The 12,827-nt window shown below is 46.7% G+C and overlaps 1 protein-coding gene across 11 annotated transcripts in view; it reads left to right on the top strand.

Annotated features, from left to right (window-relative positions):
* lqf (epsin homolog lqf) overlaps positions 1-12,827 on the top strand; it is a 49,143-nt gene that overhangs the window by 20,152 nt on the left and 16,164 nt on the right. For all 11 annotated transcript variants that reach the window (XM_037431047.2, XM_037431051.2, XM_037431043.2 and 8 more), the window contains one exon: positions 454-640. In XM_037431047.2, coding sequence (XP_037286944.2) covers positions 454-640 — 187 coding nt within the window. The remainder of the gene's footprint in view (positions 1-453; positions 641-12,827) is intronic.

The raw sequence follows: 12,827 nt of genomic DNA, 5'->3' as shown, positions 1-12,827 counted from the left end.
GCTGAAACAGCTAGAACTGCGACAGATGATCTGGAAAATGCAAACACAGTTATTGCATTGTGCTACCTATACCTATGCAAGGGAAGAAAGCCAAGAGGACTTAGTTTTTCGTTTTTTAAGCTGTAATAAGGGGGGAGGGATTATTAAAAAGTGTAGTACAACTGAAACAGGACATAAAGTAACAGACAAGCACATTTCTTATTTTCTTGCATTTTCGGCCCTGTGCTTTGGAACAACCAGGAACCAACTCGTTCGAATCAGTTTTGCTGCTAATTAAGGCTTTGTCTCTTGGGATAGATGAGGGCTTAAGTGTTCTCAGATTTGCATTGTGTCTGTGCGTTGCACTTAATGCAGCTTAGCGGGGTTCTCTGGCACCAAGATGCTTGAGAAGCCCTGTTGTAGGTATTTCAAGAGTCCAGCTTTATGATGGCCCTGTGTGTGGGGGACTCTCAGGCGAGGGTGATGGTGCGAGCGGCCTCTCTTCGGAGCTGGAGTGCGCCCGTCCCCAGACGGCGGGCGAGGAGGAGCTCCAGCTCCAGCTGGCCCTGGCCATGAGCAAGGAGGAGGCGGAGCAGGAGGAGCGGCTCCGCAAGCACGACGACCTGCGGCTCCAGATGGCCATCAACGAGTCGCAGCACACGTGAGTCCGCCCCTTTGTCCTTGGCGTTTCTGGCAGGGGAAGTATTGACCGAAAAATGCCATAGCTTCCAGTAACCACTTGCGTAATGGCTGCATCTCTCTGTTGTTGTTTTTCCACGAGATTTTCGATAAAATTCGCTGGGTGCAGCCGTTACCTGGAGAAAGATGCCCATTCTTTTTGGGCCATGTTTTTAGCGCTACAATCAAACCTCAGTATAACAAAGTTGCATCTTAGATGATATTGAGTTTATTGTATCCGAAAATTTGTTATAAGAGCTTATTCCTAACACTGAATCTATTGCAAGACTATGTTTCATTTACTTCGTTATAGCCGATGTTTCGTTATATCCAGATTCATTGTTATAGAGTTTTGAGTGCGGGCAAACATGCTGAAACCTCGATATAACGAACACTGACTGATATAAGAAATTGTGGGTTACAACAAAGTTAATGAAGAATAGTTTTGGAATAGCAATAGTGTTTTAAGGTGGCGGTTCTACTGTCGCCATATTGCGAGTAGTTCTGGAAAAAATACCAGACGGCGCCACCAAGTCAGGACTGGAAGGCCAACATTTCGGAGGTGAACTGCCACACGTGTGCCGGCGCGCCACACTGCATGACGAGGGGGTGCAAATCGCGCTGACACGGTTCGAAGAAATGAGGCACTGAGCAGGGGCTTTTTTTTTCTCCCCTTCAACCACACCTCCATCTCTCTCCATGCTCACTAGCCCCTGACCCCTGCGGTCGCTGCTTTTCAAGAGATCCCTCATGTAGGCTGCGTAGCCTGCTTGGCCAGCTGCTCTACGTTCCATACAGTGCCGGAATGTGGGGTTGAGTGAAAAACTCTATCGCGGAGGTCACAACAATGTATACAATGGAGATCAAAACTTGGACTATGAGTATTCATGCGAGGTTCAACGGAACAGTTCGTTCTACAAATAATTGGGGTTGCTTGAGCATGATGCGGTTCGGTGGGACAGGAGAAGGCTTGACTATGTATACTTCCTTCCCAGTATGACCTAAGCTTCCAAATTTTCAAAAAAAAAAACAAAAAAACGGGTAGTTAGGCAAATCGTGTGCTAAGAAGTGCGGCCGCTGTGACTCACGGGGCCCAACACGTGCCGACTGCATAATCATTAGTTTTCCCCACTATACGTAGCGTAATTTATTTCATTAGAATTGAAACTTCAGCAGGCTAGTATGAATTCATGTTTTGGTTGATGCAGCGTTTATTTATCACGTTGCCGTACGCAAACCATCGGACTAGTCGACAAACTATTTTTATGACGAAAATGAAGCAATTACCTCTTGTGTGTCATATGAGCGAGACTCGCACATGCGTGGCCTGAATGGTCCAGGTGCGTTATTCCCTTGTCCCAGGAACGACTTCTCTATTCGCATACGCTATTTCAACATCATTTTTTTTTTCCTGTAAAGGTCGTGGCAATAACATGAAGAGTGATCGTTTCGCTCAAATCAGTTATTGACTGCAAGCTCGTAGATTCGAGGCCGTTACCTCAAGCTCTATAAACATCTCATGATAAAAACTGGGGCGGATTCACACAAACCTCCCAGGAGTGCAACAAGGGAGGGGAAGACTTATGGTACAGTGCATCTCCCATGCATCTTTCTACACAGCCGCTGCTTGTATTACTTCTATGTCGTACCCATTTCGAGTTCGTAAAGCGCATGCAAGGCAAAAACATGAGTACACAAATACAATAGTTGCAAAGGAGTTGAAGAAAAGGTCTTGTCGCACTGGATAAGGCTTTTGGATGCATGATTGGTCATTTCAAATAACTATGTCGGCTAACATATCTTCAAGCAACGAGTCTTAGTGTTGTGTATATGCTATGCAATGAAGGGCTGTCATGCAGTAAGCAAGATTGAGTCAATACACGTTGTTGTGACAATTTATTTAGTACGAAACGAGCGTCGGCAGCACTTGGTTACAGCCACGAAGACACCTGAACATCACACACACAAAAAAGCCCGCAGAACTACAACGCATACATTCAGAGAAATGTGAAATCGCACAAAGCAAAAGTACATATAATCACGACTTTCGGATGCGAACTTGTGACAGCAGAGAATGAAGGTGTATGTTTTATTATTATTTTCCGTTATCCTATATCACACACGAACTTTTTACAAAAGTTCATTGGCGCTTCTGTGGTCATGTCTCTCGGTCATTGCTGCTGCAGAACGCACGTGAATGGCTGATGACACACCCGACACAAAGAAGTGAATTGCTACCTCATAGGTTGTTCGAGAAAGAGTCTTTGCTATCGTCAAATCTGAGCCTGCATCTGCCATTCGATATATACAAGGTCGTTCTCCTAATGTGCAGTTCTTTAGAGCGAAGCTCTTACGCACATACTGCTGCGTTGAGCGGCGGCACCTGTTGGCGTCGTCGGCGTAACCAATAGAGCGAACAAGGACGAAAGAGAGCGAACGCGGAGTCTGCTGATGTCACTCGCCACTGGCCTCTAACCTCGCCTTCTTCCTCCGTCACGCTCGCTAGCCCCCCCCCCGGTAGCAGCTCGCGCGCGTGCAGGGCTGGCACGTGCACTGCGGCTGGCTTCGCTTGTCGTAACGGGGCTTTCGGCATTTTGCTTGGTTCGCGGCACCTGCAATGCACAAAGTGGTATGCGTAACGCTCGAGCACTGGCAACTTGCGTGGAAATATGTAAATAGCTACAACTGCAGATGGCCGAAACTACAGACGCACTTGGCGTTGCCCCAACACGAAAGTGCGCTCAAAATCACCATTAGGTAGCATCGTCACAATTGGTGAATTTCTTGACAGTGCACGCGCCCAGCAGTCCTACGACTCAAGGCTGTGGAAAATGTCCGAGTCGCCACTCTGCTTTGCCTCCTTGTTCTTCATCGAAGCTCGTTTAGACTGCTGGTGTGACTCAATTGCTTTCACATTCCACTGTGGTCTGCGTATGGGCATGCTGCGCGTAGTACGGCGATCTACAATTTCAGGTAACATGCAGTCTCTGTAAAATCTGATTAGTTGTGGAAGCATTCTGAATTTCCAAAAGTCATTATCTCTTTCGATCCGCTGTACGTGGATGCCCTTCGACGTGTAGACGACGAAGTGGCAGAAACTTCTTTTAGTGATATGCAGCTGGCCTTGCATTGGTAGAAATAGTTATGAGAGCAGCTCAATTTGGGTGGTTCGTGTACTTGGCTCCTTTTATTGTACTTTCTAGCTGCCTCGGATGGCTCCATGTCCTTCGCAGTGAATGGGCACTTCACCTCCACGATACCGTCGCTCGCAATTAATCCGTCTGGCGACGCCGCCAAGAATACGTACTCTGGGTAAACAAATAATCCGCAAGGTTGCACAGCAGTTTCCATTTCTTGCTCGTATAACCGGAGTGCAACACGTTCCTGTTGTCTTCCATGCTCAAGAGTGGCACTGGTGAAATTTTTCTTATAGACAGGGTCTTCACGAGCGTGTCACATGGTGTCCACTCCCTCCTTCGGCATACTGCATAGAAATTCGACGCCGTTAGGCGCATGTTTCTTTCAAAATGCCATGTAGGATTATCAGTCTGTCCTCGAGCAGCCTTCTCAATTTCCATCTTCTGTTTCTCATTCACCTGCAGGCTTGCTAAAACAGCCCGTTCTTTCTCGGCATATTGCTCTGGTGGCATGTCTGGCTGCTGGCAATTCGGTCCATAATGAATCATTGAGTCGTTCACCGTAGACTCCTTGCGCTTATGCTGCTGGTGGCCATTTTCTTCAAACAGTTTTCTTCTGAGAGACTCTTTGTTTGCTTTCTGAGCCGTCTTCTTGCTTGCGTAGCGCTTCAAGACGGCTGCGGGGCTCTTGCAGGTTACAGCCTTGGATGTGGTGCAGTGCCACTGTGGCCCCAGCTGAAAGCTGAGCCCAGCTCCATAACAGCGGTGTTCATAAGAGCCCTTTTGACATCTGTTGATCTGTTTACCACCAGATAGTTTGGCTACCAGTGCCATGACTGCCTCGGCAAGATTACTTGTATCATCTGTCTCAAGACGGTCAGCTTTTTCGGCAATTATATTGGCAGCGGAAACTATTTTCATTTGTAGCACCTTAGGCATGCCATCATAAATGTTGTCACCTTTGGTGCCATCACAGAAGTAGTTTTGCACCTGTCGTGGCAACCAAAAACATGTTTGGGCCATTTATTAGGTCACCCGCAAGCTGGCGCGTAAGGTCGGCTTTCTGGGCACGCTGCTTTTGTGCAGTACCCTGTACATCTCTAAGAATGTTTGCGTAGTGCTTTATGGCCTTCCGTGCAAAGGTAGGTTTTAATGCAAAGGTAGGGAAGAAGCAGGCTGGAGACCAGGCAGTAGGAGATTATGGCATCGGTACTAGAAACGCCAGAGGAGAGCTACTAGTAGAATTCGCAGAACACAATAATTTACGGATTTTGAATACCTTCTACCGAAAACGAGAAAACCGCAAGTGGACATGGAGGAGCCCTAATGGCGAAAATAAGAACGAAATAGACTTTATAATGAGTGCACACCCTGGAATCGTGCAGGATGTCGAAGTGATTGGCAAGGTACGATGCAGTGACCATAGAATGGTACGGTCTCGAATTCGCCTAGACTTGAAGAAGGAACGACAGAACTTGATACGCAAGAAGCCAATCAATCAGCTAGCACTGAGAGGGAAAGTACAGGAATTCAGAGTGTCACTGCAGAACAGGTACTCGGCTCTCAGTGAGGAAACCAACCTTAGCGTAGATACAATGAATGATAATCTGACGAGTATCATTATGGAGTGTGCAGTGGAAGTTGGAGGCAGGGTAGTTAGACAGGACACTGGCAAGCTTTCACAGGAAACGAAGAACCTAATTAAGAAGCGTCAAATCATGAAAGTGTCAAGTACAACAGACAAAATAGAACTGGCAGAGCTTTCGAAGTTGATTAATAGACGTAAAGTATGCGATGTAAGAAGGTATAACATGGAGAGAATTGAACACGCTCTAAAAAACGAAGGAAGTGTCAAAGCATTGAAGAGGAAACTTGGGATAGGCAAAAGTCGGATGTATGCACTAAGGGACAAAGAAGGCAAAATAACTACCAATATGGATAGGATAGTTAAGATAGCGGAGGAGTTTTACAGGGATCTGTACAGTGGCCGAGACAACCACGACCTTAATACTATAAGAACTAGCAGTAACCCAGATTACACCCCACCAGTAATGATAGAAGAAGTCAGAAAAGCTTTGGAGAGCATGCAAAGGGGCAAAGCTGCTGGTGAGGATCAGGTAACATCAGATCTGCTGAAAGATGGAGGACAGATTGTGTTAGAAAAACTAGCCACCCTGTTTACGAGGTGTCTCCAGGCGGGAAGAGTACCAGAGTCTTGGAAGAACGCTAACATCACCTTAATACATAACAAAGGAGATGACAAGGACTTGAAGAATTACAGGCCGATCAGCTTGCTCTCTGTAGTATACAAGCCATTTACAAAGGTAATTGCTAACAGAGTAAAGAAAACATTAGAATTCAATCAATCAAAGGAACAAGCAGGATTTCGAACAGGCTACTCAACAATTGACCACATTCATACTATCAATCAGGTAATAGAGAAATGCTCAGAGTATAACCAACCACTATACATAGCTTTCATAGATTACGAGAAGGCGTTTGATTCAGTAGAAATATCAGCCGTCATGCAAACACTGCGGAATCAGGGCGTAGATGAAGTATATATAAACATTCTGGAAGAAATCTACAGGGGATCAACTGCTACCATAGTGCTTCATAGAGAAAGCAACAGAATACCAATCAAGAAGGGTGTAAGGCAGGGAGACACAATTTCCCCAATGCTGTTTACCGCGTGCTTACAGGAGGTTTTCAGAAGCCTAGAATGGGAACAGTTAGGGATAAGAGTCAATGGAGAATACCTTAGTAACCTGCGCTTCGCCGATGACATTGCATTGCTGAGTAACTCGGGGGACGAATTGCAACTCATGATTACGGAGTTAGAGAAGGAGAGCAGAAAAGTGGGTCTTAAAATTAATCTGCAGAAAACGAAAGTAATGTACAACAACCTCGGCAAATAGCAGCGCTTCGAGATAATTAATAGTGCACTTGAAGTTGTAAAAGACTATGTCTACTTAGGGCAGGTAATAACCGCAGAGCCGAACCACGAGATTGAAGTAACTAGAAGAATAAGAATGGGGTGGAGCACATTCGGCAAGCACTCTCAAATTATGACAGGTAGATTGCCACTATCCCTCAAGAGGAAGGTATATAACAGCTGTATCTTGCCGGTACTTAGCTACGGAGCAGAAACCTGGAGACTTACAAAGAGGGTTCAGCTTAAATTGAGGACGACGCAGCGAGCAATGGAAAGAAAAATGGTAGGTGTAACCTTAAGAGACAAGAAGAGAGCAGAGTGGATTAGGGAACAAACGGGGGTTAAGGATATCATAGCTGAAATCAAGAAGAAGAAATGGACATGGGCAGGGCATGTAGCGCGTAGACAGGATAACCGCTGGTCATTAAGGGTAACTGACTGGATTCCCAGAGAAGGGAAGCGGGTTAGGGGGAGACAGAAGCTTAGGTGGGCAGATGAGATTAAGAAGTTTGCGGGTATAAATTGGAAGCAGCAAGCACAGGACCGGGTTAACTGGCGGAACATGGGAGAGGCCTTTGTCCTGCAGTGGACGTAGTCAGGCTGATGATGATGATGGCCTTCCGTGCACCATTATTTAACCGCCTAATCCTAGGGCCACTTAGGAAAGCTGAACTGCCCTTTGTTTCTTTGGCTATGCCATAGAGCCAAGTGGTGTAACATTTCACAACATGGTTTGCACATTCCCTCTTTTTTTACAAAGCGCCCGTACTCCACTTTCGTGAGTATCTGATGTAAAATGGACGAATCCCCGTCCCCTATGAATATCCGGTATTCCACACCATGCATTTCCACGCTTCTCTGGAAGCCTTCAACGATAATATCCGACTCCATTGCCCCTGAGCTTTGGTTCCAATTCTTGTAGCACCCATGGTCTTTATTGCCCTTTCCCGTCCTAGAATAGTGCTCACAGGTACTGCACAGCTTGTTTCGTACTCCTAGGTAGAGGAGCTTCTTCGTGCGTTCTCCTATAATCACAGCGACACCAGAGTTGGCGGAATACCGGTGTCCATGACTGTGGTGTGACCACCCACCTTCGACAATCACTGCAATATAGGGGGTTATGCCATCCTCACAGAAAGCCTCAGCTTCTTCCGCGAGTTTTTTTTCTTCTTTTCCGGCTTTTATCATTTGGTCAAAAAGGACGGTTTTCCAGCACTCCAACAAAACAAAAATTACAGCAGATTACAACGTCGAAATTGTTTTCACAATAGCAATGCCGCACTTTGTAATTGCGTCAATGCGTGAGTGAGCTCCTAGACAGGACGATTACTGGCTCACTTGTAATCCTGACATCTCACGATCAATCGTTTCATTGTATACGACGAAATGTTGCAGAGAAATTCTCATCATGCCGTACTCCCGTTCAAAATGCTTGCCATGCACGTGCCACTGTCACTTCACGTGAATTTTACTAAAGCGCTGTACATCCTCCATCGTCTTCAGAAAGAGAAAATAAATATTTATCAGCTTATTTACCTTTCCCAGGGACTCCTCCCGGCGTAGAAAAGCCCCTTTGCTCATAGCAGGAATTTCCATGACTGCCATTGCTTCCTCGAACTGCGAGTGGCCCGATCCGATACTCATGAATGCCTAAACAGCAGCATCATTGACTCCTACGTTTGCTTTGTCAGTGAGGGACGTTGGTTCTGTGACGGGGTCAGTCGTCAACTTTCTGATTTCCTGACATTCACTGCAGGTAAAAGTGAGCTCCGACCAGAGCCCCACTCTCCGTTCTTTCGCGAGTGCAAAACGTCCAGTCAGCTTAGGACAGCTGTGGTCGTCGAGACTACGAACAGCGTTCACGAAATGGGCCAGCGACACAACTCGTCTTCCGGTGATGATCGGCTCCTCTGGCTGAGTTGTGACGCTTGTCTCCAGACTCAGGCCCGGCAGCGACTCCTCGACGATGCCGAAATTGTCCCAGTATTCAGACGTTGCGTCATCCTCTCTGGCAAAACCACTGTCGTCCAAGCATGGCGTACAGGCGGCGCTTTGGCGTTGCTCTCTGTTGCTCTCCGGCGAATTCGCTTTCCTGAAAATTTTACAGGAAAGTACATCATGTGGTTAGTGAGCTAGCACCAGATGCACAGGGATCGTAGCAACTACACTTCCAAAGCTGGCATGAATAATAAGCTGGTGTGGTGAGGGACCGATGCAAAACTCAAAATAAAAGGGCGAGTCCTTTTCTCAGTCGGGATAATTACTGAAAAGAATTTTTCCCGACAGTCGTCTACTATGGGTTGCTTGAATGTCGATAAAAGGCAAGACAGATGATACAGGTGTTTGTGCTGCCTTCCTTGAACCCAATCAATCAATCAATCAATCAATCAATCAATCAATCAATCGATCAATCAATCAATATATCAATATATAAATTAAATAGTTTTGTTTCCAAAAAAGCATATTTACGGTAGAAAAGGGTGGCCGGGATAAAATATGAACCATTACGGATTGACAAGTGTGTCATAGCGTTTCGAGAGGATGGTTGGGCGGATAGGGCATGTGACACGCTGTGTGCGCGCGTGTCCGTGCGCTGTGGGATAAGCGCTCGTGTGTACAGAATCATTTGATTGGGTGCATCTCGCATCTTTTTTTTTTTTTACTTTGAGCACAGTCTAGCTTTTATAGAACACTTTCTCAGTTACAGTGCTCAGCTCTCAAGCACGCCGCGTGCTTGCGAAAAAAGCAGCATCAGACAAAAATGCCGGGCTTTGCCACCACTGCTCAATGTTCCGCCTGCAAATATGCTGTTCGATCGGACAAGTGCAGGTCAGAAAGATAGACGGAGCCCAAGTTCACGACAAATAAAAGGCGCCCAAGCAGATAAACACGCAAGCAGGAGCGTTGTGACGTACACACAGCGTGCTGTAGGTCCTGATTCGCCCAGACCTCTCGTCACAGCGCTAAGAAGCACCTACCCTTAGCCTTTCGATACACGGCAGCGACATTTCAGATACACAAAGAAACAAGGTTTTTTATAGACACCACACGTCCGCAGATCTTAGCACTTTCTTCTCACGGGCGCGCATTATCTAGGAGTGACTGCGTGTCCAGCGTCCGTTACACGCACCTAAAGGCGCTGCAGCGACAAAGTACGGGATATAGCATTGGACAGTTTTGTTCACCTGAAGCCGTAAAACAGAAGTTCTAACGAATTTGTCTTTGTACATATATAGCCGCCAAAACTAACATGCCAACATAAAATAGAGTAAAGTATAGCAGTGTAGCTGGCAACGTAAAGCTGATCATAGAAAGAATGTCGCCCACAACGTGACAATTTGCCTTCTGCTTCCTTCCTTGCTTTACGGAGCCCACATTGCGTCTGGGGTACAAAACGAGCTCGCCACCGTATCAAGAACAGGCTTCTATAATGTTTTTTTTTCTTTTTGCTGCTGTAGCTGCGCGCTTTTATTATCAAAAGAAACCACAGTAATCGAAATGGTCTTACCTTGAATGGCGTGAAAATGCAGCTGCTGCCCGTGCTCGACATGTCGCGATGGCGGCTCTCTTCCTCTTCCGTAAAGCTCAATCCTTATGATTTGTCATGACTCATGTGAAGCCCGGCAAGGCACTTGCGCTACAGGTACTCCCACACGCACTCGCAGCGCACGCTAAGCAAACTCTAAAGAAGCCCTCTACGCGAGCAGTGGACACCAAAGGATGCGGCAGAAATGCGTTATATCTCTAGTGTCTCACGCTACTACAGCACTGTCGCCTTCCGTGCTGAGCACGCATTTTTGTGTCCGTACTTATCCTCACTCAGTCCGCCTCCCCCCTCGTCATGCTGCCTCGCACCTTCAGGCTAGCATAGTGGCTGTTATTCCACATCTCCTGCCCTCGTGCGAGGCCATCTAGACCATTCAGGTGTTAGTGGAGTCGCCTTGGGCACCCCTTTTTGGTACCTGGTAAAACGCGTTCCTCGCTCACTATTGACGGGGGACTAGCTGGAGGAGAAAGGCGCGTCGCGTTCGCAGATTGTTCACTGATAGGCGCGTGGCTAATTTACTTATACGTACGTGGCTTTGGAAGTCTTCCTAGTTAGGAAGCACATGGCGGCAGCCACCGGCTGTGTGTGAGAGAGGGTCGGGAGAGGAGGCAGTTGTCGTTACTTAGGTAAAGAGAAAAACTTAGCGGACTTTAGTCCTGAGAAGCTCTTGCTTTCTGTCCTCGCAGATGTCTTGTAGTGTGCGAGAAGTGCGCACAAGACCAACACGACGAGTGGTCGGCGTTCCTTTGTCGTGAAAAGTACTCTGGGTCGACTTACCCCTCGAAATCCAGACGTGCCTGGCGCATTTGTGGGATACGTCTTTCTAGCGCATTACTCCCGTTTACATGGTCGTGATGCGCCAGTTGTCGTGCCGGCTTACGGCAAACTGTCGACGCCCGGCTATACGCAAACGTGCTTTCTTATCGAGGAAAGACGAACTGAATCCCACTCCCGACAACCGCGGAGACGGCGTGCCGGCCTCCTGTTGAATGAAGTTAATCGCCCCAGCTGGCAGCCGACTGACTGGCAGTTGCCTCGAGCTGTCAGGCTGTAATCAATTTTACGCGAATGCCAGAGTAGCCCATCGACTTTGCAAGCGCGTTTCAGAAAGGTGATGCGACGCCGTTTGCAGGACCTCTCGTCTTCTGTACGCCGCAGCTACCATGTGGTGTCGGATTACAGCGAGCGAGTATCGGATTACAGCGACTTGTAGCTGGGGGAGTTGGTTTATATAAAAGAACTAAAAAAATAACTCATTAGCTTAGTCGTGCCTCGAGCATGGGAAACAGAAATTCGCACAATTTTCTGCGTCATCAACCACTATATAAATAGGTACATATTAGCGCGAGCAAAATAACAATGACTTGAGAAAGGAGTGGCAGGAGGCAGGAATATCTCAGCTCCCGACATTTATGCTTCGTCCCACTTCTTTCTCGAGTGTTTTTGTTTTCTTGAGCTAATATTAATAAATTCCTTATAGCGAAAGAGGGACGCACGAAGTTCGCACAACGGGGGGCCACAATTCCCCTCATCGTGATTTCCGGCCCGTGAATCGACCGGCACTCGCAAAACTGCCCATTTCCTACGCATTACTGCAATGCGCCTTCCATTGCTTACATGAATGCGAAGCGCATGTTTCGCACTCATGTAAACGTGTTTTATGCACACCGATGTCACCACACTTTCTTATAAATTTATTCCTTTCAGAAACGTTTCTGTTCTTTTCGAGCTACTAGGCGTAAGTCCAAGATCGGCTATTTCTACTCGTCAGCCTTATGACTCACGCTAACGAGTCAAGGAGCTGCTATCTTGACGCATTGACAGTTCTCCGCACAGCATACTTCCTAATGACGAATTGACCATTTCGGGAAAAGTGAGCGCCCCCTGTCGTGCAAACAGGAAAGCTTTACTCGTGCTTTTGGTTGGAAAATATCTTAGTCAACTGACTTGCTCAATGCAGTGTTTAGCGGTTTAAATGTGCTTGTTTTATTGCTTTAGGACCAAAAACGCAGGCCCATTATTGAAACAAGATGGTAAAGGAGAAAAAACGTTCTGTTGACGTTTGTATACACGGTGTAAAACAAGAATTTCTCGCGTTTCAGCCTGAGCAATAACCAAGTGAGGTGATACCTGCACTCCGCTTCCTCGACGGTTCGCCAGGCTTATTACGCCTGCTTCTCCAAGAAGAACATTATGTTATATACTTGAAGTTGAACCTTGAAATGTCTGTCGATTAACTATAGGTTCGGCGAGGACGGCTTGTGCACCGTCTGTGAGGTGCGGTGTTTGCGTGAAAACGGCAGTGTTCGCCGTTACTATATACAGGTCACATCGTTAGAACGCACTGTGATTGTGTTACTGGAAGGGAGTTTTCATATATATACAAGTAGAGCATACTATAGGCGTGTCTAGTACACTCTAATACAAGTGTCTCTAGCTAAAATCGTCAAAGTGTTTGTTGACGATGTAATAATGAATATGCACCTTCCTAATACGCTACATTCTATTTCATAACGTAACATGAATTTATCCTACTGTGCATAAAAGGGCT

This window comes from Rhipicephalus microplus, chromosome 7 (assembly GCF_043290135.1).
Source record: "Rhipicephalus microplus isolate Deutch F79 chromosome 7, USDA_Rmic, whole genome shotgun sequence".
Taxonomy (NCBI): Eukaryota; Metazoa; Arthropoda; class Arachnida; order Ixodida; family Ixodidae; genus Rhipicephalus; species Rhipicephalus microplus.
Note: the sequence above shows the minus strand (reverse complement) of the source record. Positions and strands in the feature narration are given on the sequence as shown.